General features: G+C 37.2%; 1 protein-coding gene across 1 annotated transcript in view; it reads left to right on the top strand.

Annotated features, from left to right (window-relative positions):
• Positions 1-3,908: 3,908 nt before the first annotated feature.
• eif4g1a (eukaryotic translation initiation factor 4 gamma, 1a) overlaps positions 3,909-17,953 on the top strand; it is a 29,689-nt gene continuing 15,644 nt past the window's right edge. The window contains exons 1-7 of the mRNA XM_082172161.1: positions 3,909-4,335; positions 11,837-11,905; positions 13,313-13,431; positions 13,526-13,609; positions 13,788-13,820; positions 16,034-16,213; positions 16,300-16,399. Of these exons, the coding sequence (XP_082028287.1) occupies positions 13,357-13,431; positions 13,526-13,609; positions 13,788-13,820; positions 16,034-16,213; positions 16,300-16,399 (472 nt within the window). The 5' untranslated portion in view covers positions 3,909-4,335; positions 11,837-11,905; positions 13,313-13,356. The remainder of the gene's footprint in view (positions 4,336-11,836; positions 11,906-13,312; positions 13,432-13,525; positions 13,610-13,787; positions 13,821-16,033; positions 16,214-16,299; positions 16,400-17,953) is intronic.

Below are 17,953 nucleotides of genomic sequence, written 5' to 3'. Positions count from 1 at the left end.
GTGTTTTGGCTTTTAGTATGTCACCTTAGCCTACTGTTATCTATAAGCTAGTGTGCTCCAAAACAATGACAACATTTGCATTTAGAAGACCAAACCCAACGGTGAAAAGGAAAATCAGGTTGATGTCAGAATCCAACGTCAGATTGACGTTAATCTCCAACGATGGACAGACGTTATATTGTGGTTGGTTTCTGACGTCAACCCGACTTTCATTTCCAACCAAAATGCAACCCCTGCAACCAAAATCATCCCCTGACTGACATTACTACTTTCTACTTAAGGACCTTGACATTTAGTGGAGTAAATAGTTAGATATTTGAAGTACATATACAGTGCTGTTTGAAGGTTTGTTAACCCCTGGCAGAATCTGAGAAAATGTGAATAATTTGAACAAAATAAAAGGGATCATACATTTTTTTTGTGTGTGTGCAATTTTTGTTAGTTATTTTTTATTTATTTAGTACTGTCCTGAATAAGATATTTTACATAAAAAGCTGTTTACATATAGTTTACAAAATTGCTGAATTTCTAAAAATTCCCCCGGTCAAGTTTATGTACCCTTGATTCTTAATACTGTGTGTTGTTACCTGGATGATCCACGACTGTTTTTTTGTGTGATGGTTGTTATTGAGTCCCTTGTTTGTCCTGAACCAAAGTTCTTTAGAAACATCCTCCAGGTCCAGAAAATTAGGCAATTTTCCAGTATATTTTGCATATTTTAACCCTTTCCAGCAGTGACTGCATGATTTTTAGATCCACCTTCACACTGAGGACAATTGACGGACTCAAACACAGCTATTAAAAAAAAAACAGGAAAACCTTTGAACAGGATGAAGATGTCCAAATAATATGAATATTTTTCTTACACAAACTCATCGCTTTACTTCAGAAGGCCTTTATTAATTACACCTAGGTTTGAGGGTGAGTAAATCATGGGGTAATTTTCATTTAAAAGTGAACTACTCCTTTAAGAAAAATGTAGTTCAAGTTAAGAAAACTTTGTGCTTCCATATGTTCATAATTTCTATTTTGTCACGGTTTCGAATTGCTCTGAGACATGAAGGCTAAGGATCCAAAAGCAGTAGTTTATTAACCCTCAAACCGTATTCACATTACAGCCCTTAATTCCGTAATTGTGGACAAATGTGGGCACGGAGGTCTCAGGTGTGATCCAACAATTTTTTTTAAATAAATGTTATATCACTATCTTCGATAAAATAAAAACTATCCATTTATGGTGTTTTTTTTTATTTTTGGGGTATTTTTGAATTTATTTAAATTAATAATACCATATTTTCTATTTAAAATATGCTTATTTTTATGTTATATTTAATATTTCTTTAACTTCAGTCAAAAACATCATTTCATTCAATTCAGATAGCTAAAACTTAAAAAATGTGGTGACTTTGGTGACATCTGGTGTCTTATGTTGGTATAAAATTTACAAAAAAAGCAATAATATCAATTATTTCAATAGTAAATATGGCTTTAGTACTCAATGGCTGCATATAGGCTGAACTCTATAAAACTGTTATAATAAATGTAAGTTTTTGACTTTATCACAAGTTAAAACTGTAATTTAAAAAAAATATATATATCTGTGTTAGGTGAGACAATACAAAAATGCAAAATATGCTTAGACAAATATGACCAAATATGACAAATAAGTAGTAGATCATTTATTGTTTATTTTAAACAAAAAACATCAAATTTAAAAATATAAAAAAAATGTATTGGTACAAAACTGAAAAGAATAAATTACTTTGGTGACATCTGGTGTCTTATGTTGGTATAAAATTAACAAAAAATTAATTAAAAATAAATAATATCAATAGCCACTAGATGGCTCTACTAAAGGGCTGCATGTAGGCTCTATAACTCTATAAAACACTGTTATTATGAATTTAACCACCAAGTTTTTGACTTTATCACAAGTTAAAATTGTAATAATATATATAATATATATCTTTGTTAGGTGAGACTGTACAAAGATACCAAAATATGCTTAGACAAATATGACCCATCAAATATGATGCTATAAGGAAAATACAAAGTAGTTGATCATTTATCATTTATTTTACACAAAAACATCAAATTTCAATAACTCAAAAAACTAATTGGTACCAAACAGGTAATAATTAACAACAATAACTCAAAAAAGTAAGTGTTAAGTAAGAATAAACAGGTAAGAACAAACAATAATCATAGTTATAATGTGTTCATGCACTTGTGCGCATGTGTGTGCGTGTGCACAGGTGATTTTAGAAAATAAAATACAAATTCAGTCATTGGCTCATTCAATTCTTTGTTTTTATATGTGTGAGTGACTTTTTATAAAAAAAAACAAAAAAAAACCGCTCTGTTATTGGCTCATTGAATGCTTTCTTTGTGTGTGTCTGTGTGTTTGTGTGTGTTTTTGTGTGTGTGTGTGTGTGAGTGTGAGTGTTTGCCACAATGAGATTGTTGTACAGGATCACCCCTTCATTTGTGTGTATGTATGATATGCATTGTGTTGGATCTATTGATTTTTTTTGACAAAAAAAAAAAAAACGCTCTGAATTACAGTTTTTCCCATTCATTCCTATGGGTGCCCATTTTTGTCCACAAAAGCGAGATTAAGGAGTTTTTTTTTTTCACCCACTTAACATTCTTGAATCGAGTCAAATTTTTTTTTGTGTGTTCAGGTGGCAAACTTAGGAAAAGTTGCCAAGTCTTGTACCGCTCAGATTAAGGAAAGTATTTTTAAAAAATTAATACAAATTATTTTGCCCACATTTGTCCAGATTACGGTTTGAGGGTTAAAAGGTAATACAAAACAGGCAATAGGTCAAAACCACAGAGCAAACCATGAGGATAACAAAAGTCCAAGGCACAGGCAAATCCAGAGAGACAGGCAGAAGATCAAGAAAATAAAACAGAAAACAGGCAAACATCAATAGGCAAACATAAAGGAGATAATGATAAACAGGTTGTAGTAATCAGAAGATGAGTCCAGGCAATGGGTTATGGGAAATGTAGTTCATGAAGTGGAGCCAATGGACTAGGGAGAGTGCCCTCTGGTGGAGATCAAGGGCACTCCAGCTGGTGGATGTGGATGTGTGGTTTATTTAAGTTGTTATAATATTTTCTTTTATTATTTTAATCTTTATTCTTTATTAATCAAATGAATGTAGGAAATACCCTTTATTTTTCAGATAAACAATTACTGTTCAGTCATTATCTGAGTTACATGTTTATGCATGCTCTGATTACCAGCTGCTTTGCAGAATGAAGAAAAATAATTGAATTCTCAATCTTAACACTTAGAGATAATAATTTAATGTATAATGTAGCCTATATAATTTTAAAGTTATAGCCTAATGGCAAAACAATTTCTCCACCACAAGGTATAGCAACACAACACGTAATTTCTGAGGAATATTCGGCAAGATATTGATCCCTCACAACTTTAATAGGTGAAAGTAACCATTTACTTGTGGCAGGTATTTCATGTCGTGTCTTATTTCAGTGTACGAATTTCAAGTTTCATGACGCTTTTAAATTTACAAAAATAAATACATTTCGTGCTTTATTTATGCTCAATTCATTGTATTTAATTTTATTAATGGCGACGTGTTATTTTTATATTTTACATAAATTAATTTCACACATTTAATTGCATACTGAATGTCGGATTTCATGCTTTGTTTTGTTTCCATTTCGTGTTATAAATAAATACACACAGTCCCTGCCTTACTGATTTATACTCACGGTTCGTTTTATAGCTATTTCAATACGTGAGTGTTTAATTATTTTTCTATATAAATAAACTAACACTGGAGACTTTTATTATAGCGCCTTATTTGTACCCTTGGCGAATGACCCCGCAGCGCTCGGGTTGATTAACCCGGAAGTACCCACGCGGCTCGCTGAGCACTCCGTCCGGTTCTGCGGGCTCAAGGGGAGAAGCGCCGAAGCACCATGGCTCCGTTCTAATCGCGTTTATTAAGAGAAGTGTGATCAACTTACCGGCAATCCGTCACCATCCGCGCCTTAAACATGGACCTCCAGTCAAGAGGCTTGTCCTGGGGGCATCAACTTTGTCAGTAGTAACATCTGAAAACTGTATTTATTTATCTTTTCCCCCATACTGTCACTTTTTCTTGCTTTGCACGCTACATGGGATTTAAACCTAAAGTGTCAGCCGCTAGCCAACACTTGTCACTTGATTAACCTAAATATCCCTGTGGAAACCAAGACGCCCTGTGCTAGTAACGAAAAATAAAAAAACAAACTTTCAAGAAACACGTTGACGAAGTCTTGCCCTCAAGTTTCCCCGTTTGTCTGCGGTGCCGGGTGAGTAAATCCTATTGCCTATGCTAACTTTGATAGCCGCGTCTAAACCGATAATCGTAGGGGGCCGAGCGGGCCTAGATTGATTCTCACGACGGGTTTAATATTGATGTTTAGTCACGTATCAAACATTTTCTTATTTAAACGCGTTTCCTTTTACTTCTCACTAGTTATTTTCCCAATTTCCCTCCCTGATAAGTCAGTTATGTATTCCCTGTGCTTTATTTCATAGGATTTAGCTTATTTCAGGTGCACACATTCATATTGCTCACATTTCTGGGATTCAGTCCACTTAATTTGGGGAACATACCAACTCGGGACGGTTTTGTACCGTCCCATTTGTGTTTACATGGCCTATCTGCTGTGGATGGCTTGATCTCTGGTATTTTAAGAGCATTTGTGACCGTTAAATGTCTCGTGTGACGTATAGAAGGAATGTCGGCACGCGGACGTTAGAATAAGTTTGTGCGGCACGTACCGTTTTTCCTCAACGACCGCAACTTTACCGAAGTCTTAAATACGATACAGTTAAACGAACCGGAGAGACGATCTCACCGACCGAACGACCGTCGGCTTCACCATGTCATTGATTTAGAGGATGGGGTAGCTAATAAGCTAATGCCGTGGAATGGACACTTCCCCTCACATTTACTGTAGGCCCTGGTTGATTTGATAGTTTTCTCAGATGGTTATCGAGGTGTTTTTTTTCGTGGATGGTGTGTTGAGGTGGTTAAATCTCGGCTTGTTTTATGAAACACTTGTTACGGTATATATAGTCGAGTGGATGTGAACGTGTCAGTGCCATATGGAGGCTAGCAGTGCTAGCCACACCGGCAGCGCATCATGGCTGCGGTGTGACACGTCTCTGTTGGAGCAGCTCGATGCTTGCCTCACTCTTCAGGGAGCGCAACGTGCAGAAAACTTGGGAATTTGGTAAATTGAAAATTGTTAACCTAGCGATTTTTCAAGTTGAATGAGTATGCGAACCTCTTGTTTTAAGACGGTTTAAAGCATTTTTTTTGGATGTTTGAGATTCACTTAGTGTTTTAGTATCTTGATGATTTCATAATTGAATCGGCCTGTTTGGTTAATTTATTTCCTCGTGGCTCTGTCATATGAATCGCCATAGTGGGTTTAGTTCCTTAAAGGGTTAATTAACCCTAAATGTTTTATTTTATTTGATTTTTTAAGCAGAATGACAGCCTCAGTTACCATTCATTGTGTGGTAAAAGATGCAATTAAAGTGAATCTGTAATACATGTAGGCCTAGTTGTTATGCAAGCAGAAAGTTAGTTATGCTTGGAACAACATGTAAATGATGACAACTTAATTTTTTTAATGAAATATCTGCAAAATATGGTTCTCTGCGACAACTATTAAAGGTAATAGTTGTCTCAGAGAGCCTTTGAGTCAAGTGTTTCTCTGGTTTTATGTTTCTCAACATATGTTTTTGTTTTTTGTCCAGTTGCATAAAGTTCTTAGACTAGGCTAGTCTTTCAAACTAGTCTTCACATTTTTTTATTTTTTTTTAGGACAGGTCATAGTTCATTTACAAGAAAAAGTAGATTGGTATAATTTGATTCCAAAAACTAAGACTTATTACTCTGACGAACTACATAGTAGTAGCTATGTTTATGCAATTGACAACAGATAAAAGAAAGTCTAAAGTTAGTCAAAGTTTAAGTATTGTTCAAGAGAGCAGGGTGGCTGATGGCCGATTTAAAGCATATATATTTAACTTAATATTGAATAAATTAGAAAAAAATTATTCAAATAATAAATTTGTAAAATATACACTTATACTTCAGATGGCAACTTCTTAATTATGCAATCCTATTGCAGTATTTTCACAAAGAAATTGTTAAAAAAAAAATGAATTAAAGGAAGTAAACACTGTAACCAACAGGACACTTGGTAAGTAGTTAAGTTTGTGCACATTGGGAAGGTTTCTTTTTTTTATAAATAAAGACAAGGAAACACTAATTTTATATACAGCACACAGTGAAAATGACATGAATAAGACCTAGTTGACAACTGGATATAGCTCGTCATAGTTTGAAATCAAGGGTTTAAAGGAGAACTCCGGTGAATTTTTAAGTTAATCTTGATTGTTAAACCTTTGTGAGTACTGTCTATAGAAAAAAAAAACGAACCGGATCGGTGCTTGCAACGCGGAGCTGTTACAGTTAATGCCCAGAGCTCCCATTCAGCTAAAACGGCAGTTCTGGGGGCATAAACCTAAAGAGTGTCTTTGTGCCTCTTAACAGACACAAAATGCAATTACAATGTCTGTCCAACATGAACAGGGCCCTTACATGACAACAAGATGCGTTTAGCAACTTAGCCATTGTTTAAACTCACCTAAATAGTGTTTTAGAACCACTTCAGCGGAAATCCCGCCCTGCAGCTGATTCTAAGGTTTTCATTGGTCATGTCAATCGTCACTGTAACCTAAACCAATTAAATCAGCTGCAGGGCGGGATTTCCGCTGAAGTGGTTTGGGGGGAAAAATCGCGCGTGGGAGGAGCGTCGTGTTCCGGCTACAACTGAGTTCCCACGGGACTTCAGCGCGAGACTACAGCTAGCCGTCTAAAACACTATTTAGGTGAGTTTAAACAATGGCTAAGTTGCTAAACGCATCTTGTCATGTAAGGGCCCTGTTCATGTTGGACAGACATTGTAATTGCATTTTGTGTCTGTTAAGAGGCACAAAGACACTCTTTAGGTTTATGCCCCCAGAACTGCCGTTTTAGCTGAATGGGAGCTCTGGGCATTAACTGTAACAGCTCCGCGTTGCAAGCACCAATCCGGTTCGTTTTTTTTTTCTATAGACAGTACTCACAAAGGTAAAACGATCAAGATTAACTTAAAAATTCACAGGAGTTCTCCTTTAAGGTTTGCTGATCGTGCGTCTCCAGTGAAGCTGAACTCTCCTCCTGTCCACATTCAGTTTGCACGGACCGACCGTCATGCACAAAATACACGTGTTTATTCAGGCTACAAATGCACTCTTCAGAAGATCTCACAGCTGGATTTGACAAAGTCTGCAAGGTTTGAGAAATGAAATGTATATTAGATATTCAATTTTATTTGAATGATACATGTATTCTCTATTGCTGATGATAGATGAGAATTATAGTGTTTGCCTTTTTTATCGCTGCTAATATAAAAGCAAATGCCATAATACTGTTTTCATTCTTTGTTTAACAATTCTATCTAATAATAGATTCGATAGGACTGATAAACCGAGACTGTGAATGAATACGGAGAATGGGAGCGCTGTGTGCTCAGGCGGTATTTAAAAATGCTAAATATCGGCTGATAGAAATCGGTCATGGCAATATGTTGGTCGTCGACTAATAATTTATGCACATGTTTTTTTTTACAATCTGTATATGTGCAGCTCGCACAAAATCAATAAAATCACAATGTGAGCATGCATGATTTCTAAACCGCAGAAAGCATGATTTAAAGTGTGCGATCTAAATACAGCGCGCCTAAATCTAGCGTGAGAACAGAACAGAGTGGGCTTATCGTTACGACATGGAAGAAGGCACAGGAACAGGGAAGGTGAATTCGGAGCAGGATAGAGACATGGACAAAAAAATATCTATATTGTGGTTTGGGAATATTTTGGATACAGGAGAGATGTATCATAGAGCCAGGTAATTTGCAAGAACTGTCAAACTATGGTTGTGGCAAAACATTTACACAGAACGTGTTCTTGCTTGTCAAGCGAGTACAATAAATTCAATTGAAATTTTTATGGGTGAACTAACCCTTTAAAGATGTCCGTCTAGCACGTTTACATAGAAGAACAATGGCACATTCCGAACCAAGTGAATACATTTATAATACAGGCATTTTCGAACTGCACAACAAATAAAAAAGGTATAAAGAAATTACCAGTGCCAACATGTTATTTTTGCAAAGATATGGTGCCTGCAAATGTCATTAAGACAAGGATGTGTAAGAAAATATTGTTTCCAAAGTTAATCAATTGCAATAATCAAAATCGTGATGGCATTTGTCCATATTGCACCGCCCCAATTTGAGAGCAAATGTGCATTTGTAAATTTAGGGATGCACTTTACAATTTTATGCCATACAAGCCAATGGCTTTTGTGAAAGTTCGTGATTGGTATCTTGTCTATTCTCTCAAATGCATTGATCATAACTCTGAGCCTGGCATTCCCTCCCCCCACCACCCCACAAACACTTATCTGGATGTCATGGATGGCTGGGCATCGGGCTATATTGAACACGCGTGTGGCCTGCCCTTCCCCCCGTGTGCCATACACATCCCATGTTTAGCGTGTTTATTTCGATATTCTCTGTCGCTTTTTGGCTTGCCCTGTGACCAGTGCCTCTTTGATCGGTTCTCCTGCTCTTTTTCCTTTTATTTCCTTTTGAGTAAGAAATTCATAAATGGAGTTGATCTGTCAGAGGCTCTCGTGTTTCCTCTGAAGGAAGCACATTCCCCACGTGCTTCAGGTCCCTAGCATCGCTCGTCCTCCCCCCGTCTGCCGTCTCCCAGAAAGTCAGGTCTTTTTGAGAGGGTCTGAGGGTGTTTATTGGTTGCCATCTGTCGGGATCAAAAACACAGAGTTGGATGGTAAGTCCCGCTCTATTGTTTGCGGGTCACAGGGGGCAGACACTCCCAGAATGAAGAGCCTGCATCTCTATAACCCCTGGCCTGAGCTCTCCAGCTGCTCTCCTGTGCGTTCCCTTCTTTTCTCAGCTGAGCTCGGAGATTGTGTTAAATGCGCATTCTGTCTCTGTGTGTTTGAGATCTTAGGGGTGTGGTCTTATCTCAATTGACACTAGTAGACCCCCACCCATTCTTTACTTGCTCGCAGAGATCATTCATTCATGCTTTCTTGGAGTCTAATCAGGTACACAGTGTACATCATTACAGCAGTAGCCTAATATACTGCTGTGTCCTATAGTTCCCATCTTTGCAGTCATGTTTGACATTCAAATGCTTTAGTCATGTCTGTTTCCATTGATTGAACTTGGTACCTTGTTATTGATGCAGCTGAAGCGTTATTAAACTAATGTTCTTTAAATTGTTTTAAGGTGAATAATAATGCCTCTGGAAAGTTTCCAACCCATGTGCTTTTAAAATCAGCAGTTTTTCCTGTCGTCAAGCTACTTTTCCAAATATACTCTACCGTTCAAAAGTTTGGGGTCAGTACGATTTAAAAAATCAGTACTTTTATTCAGCAAGGAGGTATTCAACTGATCTAAAGTGACAGTAAATGCATTTATAATGTTTACATTAAAAAAAAAAAAGCTGTTCTTTTGAACTTTGTTCATCAAACAGATTTTCTACAAATGTGATGCGATCTGGGAAAACCCGTCGGATGTCGCGCTGGGCCGTTTTCAGTAAATTCCAAAATAGTTTGTCATTTTTTTTCAATTTTTTTTTTCATTAAATTATTATTCTATAACATCTTTTCTCTTATCTCTGAAAATATCTTGGCAAAATTCCCTTGTTTAGTGCAGAAAAACAGCGATATTGTCAAGCTGAAAATACTCTCTTTCTCTAATGCATTCTATGCGACCATTTTCTCTAACGCCCGGCAGAGGTGAAAAAACAACAACAATCGCCGTATATCCCATACACCTGTCCGTCTCTTAACACTGCAAAGATAGTTTACCTATAAAATAAACCACATAACATGTACAGTGAATGTGTATTAGTGCGCATTTCGCGCCAATCCTGTTTAAAAAAAAAAGTGCCAAGCGTCCCGACGGTGACCGTTAATTAAACCTGTTTTTCTCAAAATTCCGTTCCAGAAAATCATAGCGATCAGCCGAATTCAGATAAACATAACTTTTGCTACCAACAAGCTATGATAAAAATAAAAACGGATTTGGAAAGGGCGTGATACCAGCTTCCATATGATATCAAAACCTGTAATAGGTAAAATTTCACCATGTGGTGGGTTTTCCCAGATCGCATCACAAATATCTTCAGCACAGCCGTTTAAACATTGATACATTTTTCTTGAGCAGCAAATCAACATTTTAAATGCTTTTTGAATTATCAGGTGACACTGAAGACTGGCGTAATGGTGCTAAATTCAGCTTTGCAGAATTTTAATATTTCCCTTTTTTTTTATCAAATAATGCAGCCTTGGTGAGCATAAAGGACTTTCAAAAACATAAAATCTTTTTAGCGATCGTGTACATGACAAAATAGAATATTTGAAAGATTGAACACATTGAAACATCTCTGGCTTTTGGAGCCGGCAAATTGTGTAGTTTGTGTAAAATTAAACCGAGCGCATCGTCTAGGTCTTTTAGTCTCACTTTGCAAAAACCAGACTGTCGGGGTTTCAGTCAGTCTACAGCGTTTACGGGACACTTTAAAAGGACAAGTTGTTTTAGTCTGACTGTAGAGCTGCACGATTAATCGTTAAAAGATGGCGATCTCGATTTAAACACCCACACTATCTCATTCCTAAATGACAGCGATTTGGCGGTCTATTAAACCAGTGGGTCTCAACCGGGGGGCCCTCAGTGATCCTCCAGGGGGGCCTCGAGATAACCTAAAATTTATGTAAATGTGTTAATATAATTCAGTAATTTTTATTTGTTAAATTAAAAAACAAAGCACCACCTCTCTCGTAAGTATTCTGTGATTGTTTCCGAGCAACCCAAGCCGGTTTTCATCACGCTTTGAAATGCACTGAGCGGCGGTTCAAAATGAAGATACTAGGATACGTAAACTACTCTCAGTTGGATGAAGAAAATTAGTTTCGTTACTAAAGTTTTGATGGATGACGATTGTAATTGTCAATCGTACTTCTGCGGGGCATATTTGTAGTGTTTGCGCAAGAGCGCCCTCTAGCTTTTAGATGCTTTTCAGATTATTTAAACCTATTATGCAAAATTCACTTTTGCATGGTGTTTGGAAATAAATGGGTGTTGGCAGTGTGTGTACACACTGGTGAGGCTCCGCCCCATGTGCTGTGCAGCAGCAGCTCATTTGCATTTAAAGGGCACACACTAAATCGGCGTGTTTTTCTCAGCCCCAAAAAGTGGCAATTTTTACATGCTGTAAAAAATGATTTAGGTATTTTTAGCTAAAACTTCACACACACTCGGGACATCAGAGACTTGTTTTTTTTCTTGTGAAAAGGGGCATAATAGGTTCCCTTTAAGTAGACCTCTAGTAAGTTACATGTTTTGTTTAGGTTGTCTGTTCAGAATCGTGGGAGAATTGTGATCTCCATTTGAGGAATAAAAAATTTGATTCTCAATTTATCCTGAAACGTCGAGCTCTATCTGACTGAAATCAATTGCATTTAAATGCACTTATTAACAGGATAGATCATTGTCTTGTTGTACCTGAACAATTACAATACAGAACTTGAATTGACTGAGACCTGGTTTTGTTGGTGACATGATCATCCCTAACCTGATGACTGATTTTTATTTTATTTTTCTGTGTAAAACTTTAATAGCAAACTAATTGCCTCTTGTTCCTCTCCAGGGTGAATTGCTAAAGGACACACTACACGAACTTGTCAATACCCCAGAGATTCAGAATACTAATTTAGAGGTATGATTTTTTTCAAATTATTATTTGAAATGCACATGATTATATTTCACTGTTGAAGGTCATTTTTATAAGTTGGCAATGGAAATCTCATAATGTTTTAACTCTTTCCCCGCCAGTGTTAAAAAAAAAAGTTGCCTGCAACCGCCAGCATTTTTGATCATTTTCACACAATTTTCATGTCCCCCAGAATATTTTGTTGTATGAATATCTGAACATGCAATATATCAAAAGAAAGAACAGAGCCTCTGATTTTAAACAACAGTTTTTATTCTAGCTTAATGCGTTCTTTAAAAAAAAAAGCTATATTTTGAGCAGAAAGCTGAGAAAAACAAATTTTTGTCAAAGACTACATCCAGATCGGGTTCAGAATGATCATCAAAACACAGATGGAGTAGATTGAGTCCATCAAAGCTTCACAATCCTATACCACTTTCTGGGTCGACATTTCATTTTTGATTTATATACTGTTTAATGTTGATGATCACATTATTTTACATAGGCGTTAGGGGTGGGCGATATGGACTTTTTTGGATGTGGATGGTATTTATTGCGATAACAATTTCAATGACGATATAAATAAAGTAACATTCACCACTGTTTGGCTACAAGTTATGGCTACATGCATTCTTGAGAGCCTCAGAAACACAAACATTAATCTGAAGTAACACGTACTCATCAAATAGCAGCCAATGAGCTGTTTGTGCATTAGTTTCTGCTTGCTCCTAAAGGCTGAATAATTCCAAATGAACTCCATTATTTTTTACAGGAAAATGCAACAAATATCATTTACATGTAGCACGTCGATTTTGTGTGGTATGCAAGGCTCTCTCTTTGAGTGTGTGTGAAACACTGAGCGCGCTCAAAGCGACGGCGAGTTGTGCGCCTCACACTAGTGTTTATTGTGCATCAAATAAACTCAGTGTATTCATTGCGATGAACTGAAATAGTGCGCTTGACGGAGAGTAAGTGTTCGGCGAGTGAAAATATATTTGTGTGCCAGTTCCAGATTGTAGCTCCTCCTTTAGCGATAAACTCCGCCTCAGCTTCACGTGCGCCTTCTAGTTGTTTTCGCGCTGCACGTTAGCTATGAATTGGTACCAAACAGAAATGCGTCATCAACTAGGATTTATTGTTGTTATCGCGGGAAGACTAATCTAGACTAAAGATATCGCCCATCCCTAATATGCGAATGCTTACAAATGTTATCGCTTGTTTCTGCTGCAGCTTTGCCTGTGTTTTGATCAGGAGATTCAGTTCTCTTTCTGTAGATGCGTAATAGCGCCCCCTACCTTATGACAGTGAAAACACAGAAAGCTGGAAATTTTCGTCAATGGCGGGGGAAAGAGTTAATATAAAATTGTTGTATCCCTTTATTTCTCATAAAATCATGGTTTGTTGACTCACCAGTTTGGCAGGCAAGTGTGAGGCCCCCTCATGCAGAACCACAGGAAATGAATAAACCACCTCAGCCTATAACAGGATCCCCTGCCGTTCCCCACCCTTCCCAATCACCAGGACTGACACAGGTGAAAGTGAATTCGTAGAATCTTACAGATATGATGAGGATGAATTGGGACATCTTCAACATTGTCATTGTTTTTATTTCTTTTTCTTTTACAGGGTGCCTATCCCCAAGGCCAGCCTCCCTCGGTTGTCTATCCCGGACCATCTCCACAAATGAACACTGCACCGCAACCCAGACAGGTACACCATCTTCAAGCTTTGAAAGTCTTGACTGCCAGCAAAGCCTTCACTATGTTTTGTGGCTTAGCTAGGTGTCCTAATTCCTGCTTGTGTTGGAGAAAAAACTGTGCATGTGTGGCAAGGTCTGTCTCCTTTTTGCATCTGACCTTTGACCTTTTACTCTTTACTTTCCTCCCAGTTTGCGCCAGGGCCTCGTGCTTTACACCAACAGGTACTACACATTTTCATAAACTGGAGCCTGCTTGATTTTAAGAAATCTTCTGTCTGTACAAAAAAAAACCTCAACTAGTCTGTAATTCACTACAGGTTTTCTTGCATCTAGATGCTCCTCTTGCTGGTTTTTCCATGTATTCATTGGGAATCAAATGTTTCATGAATCTGGTTCTGATAATTTTTTTAGTACATTTGAAGCACCCATACCTGCCTCACTCAAAGCATTAAAGATGATTATTTTGAATAATCGTATAGTACTTTTGCAACAAACCTGTTCTGTGTCTTCCATTTACGTCTCCATTGAGTCTTCCATTCCACTCGAGTCTCCAAGTTATCTTGTTGTTTTGAGTTGGACTAAACTAATGACATGATGAAACCAGTAATGTTAAAGCAATTCTGAATAAGAACAGTTTTTCTTGATACCCAACCCTAATTGTTAGAGACTGCATGTGTTTTAATGGTTGTTTTTGAGTCTCAGCCGTTCACCATTAACACCTTGTTCTCTTTGTGCCACTGACCTCTGTTGTGCTTGCACTATATTTCTCAGGCTGCTCTTAATGGTGCATGTGGGAATCTTGCTTTCACTGCTGATGGCTAACTTTTATTGCTGCTTGTTGTCTGTTTCTCTCTCACGCCTCCTCTCCACTCTATTTCTTCTGCTATTTTGTGTGGCTGAAGGGTGGATTCAGGTCACTGCAGGTAACTAGCCCTCTCTTCTCTCGCTCTGTTCACAGCCATTTTAATCAGGCTGTCCGGAGTTCTTGTTGTATATGAACATGTTAAAGTGTACATAAAAAATGTTCAAAGGAAGAGCTAGTTACACTGATGAATCGTGCACATTAAGACTGGAAATTTGTGTTTGTCATTTTGATTTCATGTCAAGATGGACCATAAAGTAAAATTCATTAATTCTTGGTGTGAGCTGGTGTCATGTTGAGAAAAGGTACGGTCTCGCAAGGCTTTAAACGTTCAACATAACTACAGACCCTGGAATGAATGCGGGCAACAGAATGTCATACTTGAGCTCTTCCATTTGTAAAAAAAATATACAGTGCTCTATATGCACATGGCAATAGAATCGCCATTGGCTAGTATTTATAAATAAATTACTCACCAGACGTGAGATGGTTTTTATGAAGATACACTCATATGCGATTGTCATTTGAAAGCAAAACAAAACTTAAGAAACATCAAGTCAATCAAGCATTTTTTTTTTATGATAGCCTAGAACTTTAGTAATTAGAACTAAAAGTGGCAACCATGTATGAATGAACTTATGTATGCAAATTTTCACATTGAGTAGAACTTGTGTGCTGCGCTGCTTGGGGTGTTTGAGACATTATTGGTCATTCAATGTTTCTGCAACAAAAAAGATTAACAATAATACTAATAAAATATTATTAAATACTAATATAAAACGTGCCGCCTTCTGTCTGACTACTTTCAGCCAAACACATTAGGAGTTGTATTAAAAAATATCCTGGCTCTTCCAAGCTTTATAATGGGAGTGAATGGTATCTTAGATTTTGATGCCCATCCATCATAAAAGTTATCCATATTGGTGGTTACACATGGTGTTAATAAAGGCCTTCTGAAGCAAAGTGTTTTAGTATAACTCGGATTGTGATTGGCTGAAAGAAGAAAGTCATACAACCATGAAGGATGGCTTGAGGGTGAGTAAATTATGGGATACCCAGTGTGATAGTCGCATATCCGAGTGATTCACTTTACTTGCAATGTAGAGGGCTAATATAATAAGTATCAGTTATTTTAGTATCAAATATATTAATCTTACGATAAGTCTACGCTTGTGGGTTGGTAAGGTGTTTTTTGAGAAATTAACACTTTTTTTTTATTCAGCAAGGATTCATTTTGTAATGTTAGAAAAGATTGAAATGTCAGGAGTTTTTGACAGGAATCAATGAATCCTGAAGAAAAATGATCACAGCTTCTAAAAAGAAATTAGGCAGCCCAACTGTTTTTCAGCATTCATAATAATAATGTTTCTTGAGAACCAAATCTGCATATTTGAATGAAGGATCATATGACACTGAAGAAAGGATTAATGGCTGATGAAAATTTGGTCCTGAGTATGCATGTATGTGAATAGATGTGAATGCAGTGTGACAGCACCTTAAAGCTTAAAGAAACACAAAATGTGAGGTTTGGTCATGTGCAGCTTGTTTACTGACACTCTCATTTCCTCAAAAGCCGTACTACACCACCCGGCCCAACATGCAAGGCAGTGCCCCTCGGGTCCCACAAAGCAGCACCCCCCGGTCTGTTCCACCCACTCATGTCTACCAACCTACCTCACAGGTTATGATGATTCCCCAGCAACAGTTGCCATTCGCCAACTCTCAGGGCCATACTTTTTTTCTACATGGGCAGGTAACCTCTATCATTCTCTTAACATCTATCGTGCTCTTTTTGTATGATTGTTGAATTGTCTAATAGCCTTTCGTTTTCTATTGTAGTACCGCCCCCCCTACATGCCCCCGACCCAGCAATACACCGTATCCAGCGGAAATGCAGGCTTCTACGCTGGAAGCAGTTCAGCTGAATTTAATACATATGGTAAGTGAGTCTGTTCTGGGCCTCCCCTGCTTGTTTGTACCAACCCTCTCTTTACTGTGCCATGTGCCAGTAACCTGTTCTTTCTTGCTTATGTAACTTGCTCCTTTTGCTCAAAAGTGGTCTTGCACCAGTCTGTAAAATTACATGCATCAGATTCCTGGACAAATATTTAGACCTGTAGAGGTTCTCTGAAACAAACATCTGTGTTGGGTGAATCTCACTTAAACATGTTCATTTCATCCCAGAATCAAAAGAAAAACATAATCCAAATCAGTATAATTTAGAGGCAAATGCTCTCAATTTAAAGGGACAGTTCACCCAAAAATTCATGTTGTTCCAAACCTTTTCTGTAAAATATAAAAGATATTTTGAAGAATCTTTTTATTTTATTTTATTTGTGAATACAATGGAAGTCAATGGTTACAAACTTTTTGGTTGCTAATATTCGTCAATCTCTTTTTCCCCCACATGAGGGTCATAGTTAATGACAATTTAAATTTTTGGGTGAACTATCACTTAAATGTTCAAGAAACGTGTTTGAAAACATTTGTGCAATTCTACCAACGAATGTTCAATGTAAAGTTTTAATCATAAAATAAACTAAACAAAAGTGAAGCGGCAGTTCACCACAGTCGACTGCGACAAACATAAACAAAACACAACGTAAAGTCCAGTGGTCTGTTGCACAAAGCCGGTTTGTTTCTACCCAGGTAAGTTCAAGATTAGTCTGGGGCAAACTCTGGGGTTTTTCGGGCTCAAGAAGATGGATTGGTTTTTAGCGGGTTTCATTGCTTTGGTAACTTGTGATACACTACACTGCTATCCTGCTCAGGCGCAAGTTTTATTCTGGGTTAAAATCGCAGGCCAAAACTCAACCAATCAGCTGTGAACAAAATTACATGTATCTGATGCAATAAAGCCACTCCCCCTGTATCTCACTTTAAATTAAAGCTGTTTATGGTGTAAACATTTTAGAGACAAAATTGCTTTGCAGCTAATTATTTGTTTATATTATCTGAATTATGTATAATTATTCTATTAATTGACATTAAACTTTGCTTAAAAAAAAAAAATGCATTCATTAATATATATATAAAGTATAATATATAAATCTATTCGCTGCATGTGACGCTCTTTCAGGTGCACGCGCTTCAGAGTTAATCACAAAACCTGGATTAAACCTGAGTTGACAGAACATTTGTACCGAGCGTTGTGAGCCCATTGAACCCGATCTAAACCAGGTTGGATTTATGTGGATTTGTCAACTCCAAACCTCTCTGAAACTCAACTTCATGCAACAGGCCTCTGTCCTGGTCCTCTCTCATCCTCCTCTGTCGTTACTCCTCCTTTTATCCTCTGAGACTCGACTCATTAGCAATCGCGCCCTGCTTGCTATGGTGGATGAGAAATGACTTGAGTATAAATTAATGCATAAATGCAGAATTAAATAAATAAATAAATGTAGAAATAAATATATAAATTAATAAATAATTAAATGTTGAAATAAAAATAAAATAAATGCAGAAATACATAGATGAATGAATAAATGATTAA

Source organism: Leuciscus leuciscus (assembly GCF_965113295.1).
Source record: "Leuciscus leuciscus genome assembly, chromosome: 6".
In the NCBI taxonomy this organism is placed as follows: domain Eukaryota; kingdom Metazoa; phylum Chordata; class Actinopteri; order Cypriniformes; family Leuciscidae; genus Leuciscus; species Leuciscus leuciscus.
The sequence above is the reverse complement of the archived record's forward strand: the minus strand, read 5'-3'. Positions and strand labels throughout refer to the sequence as shown.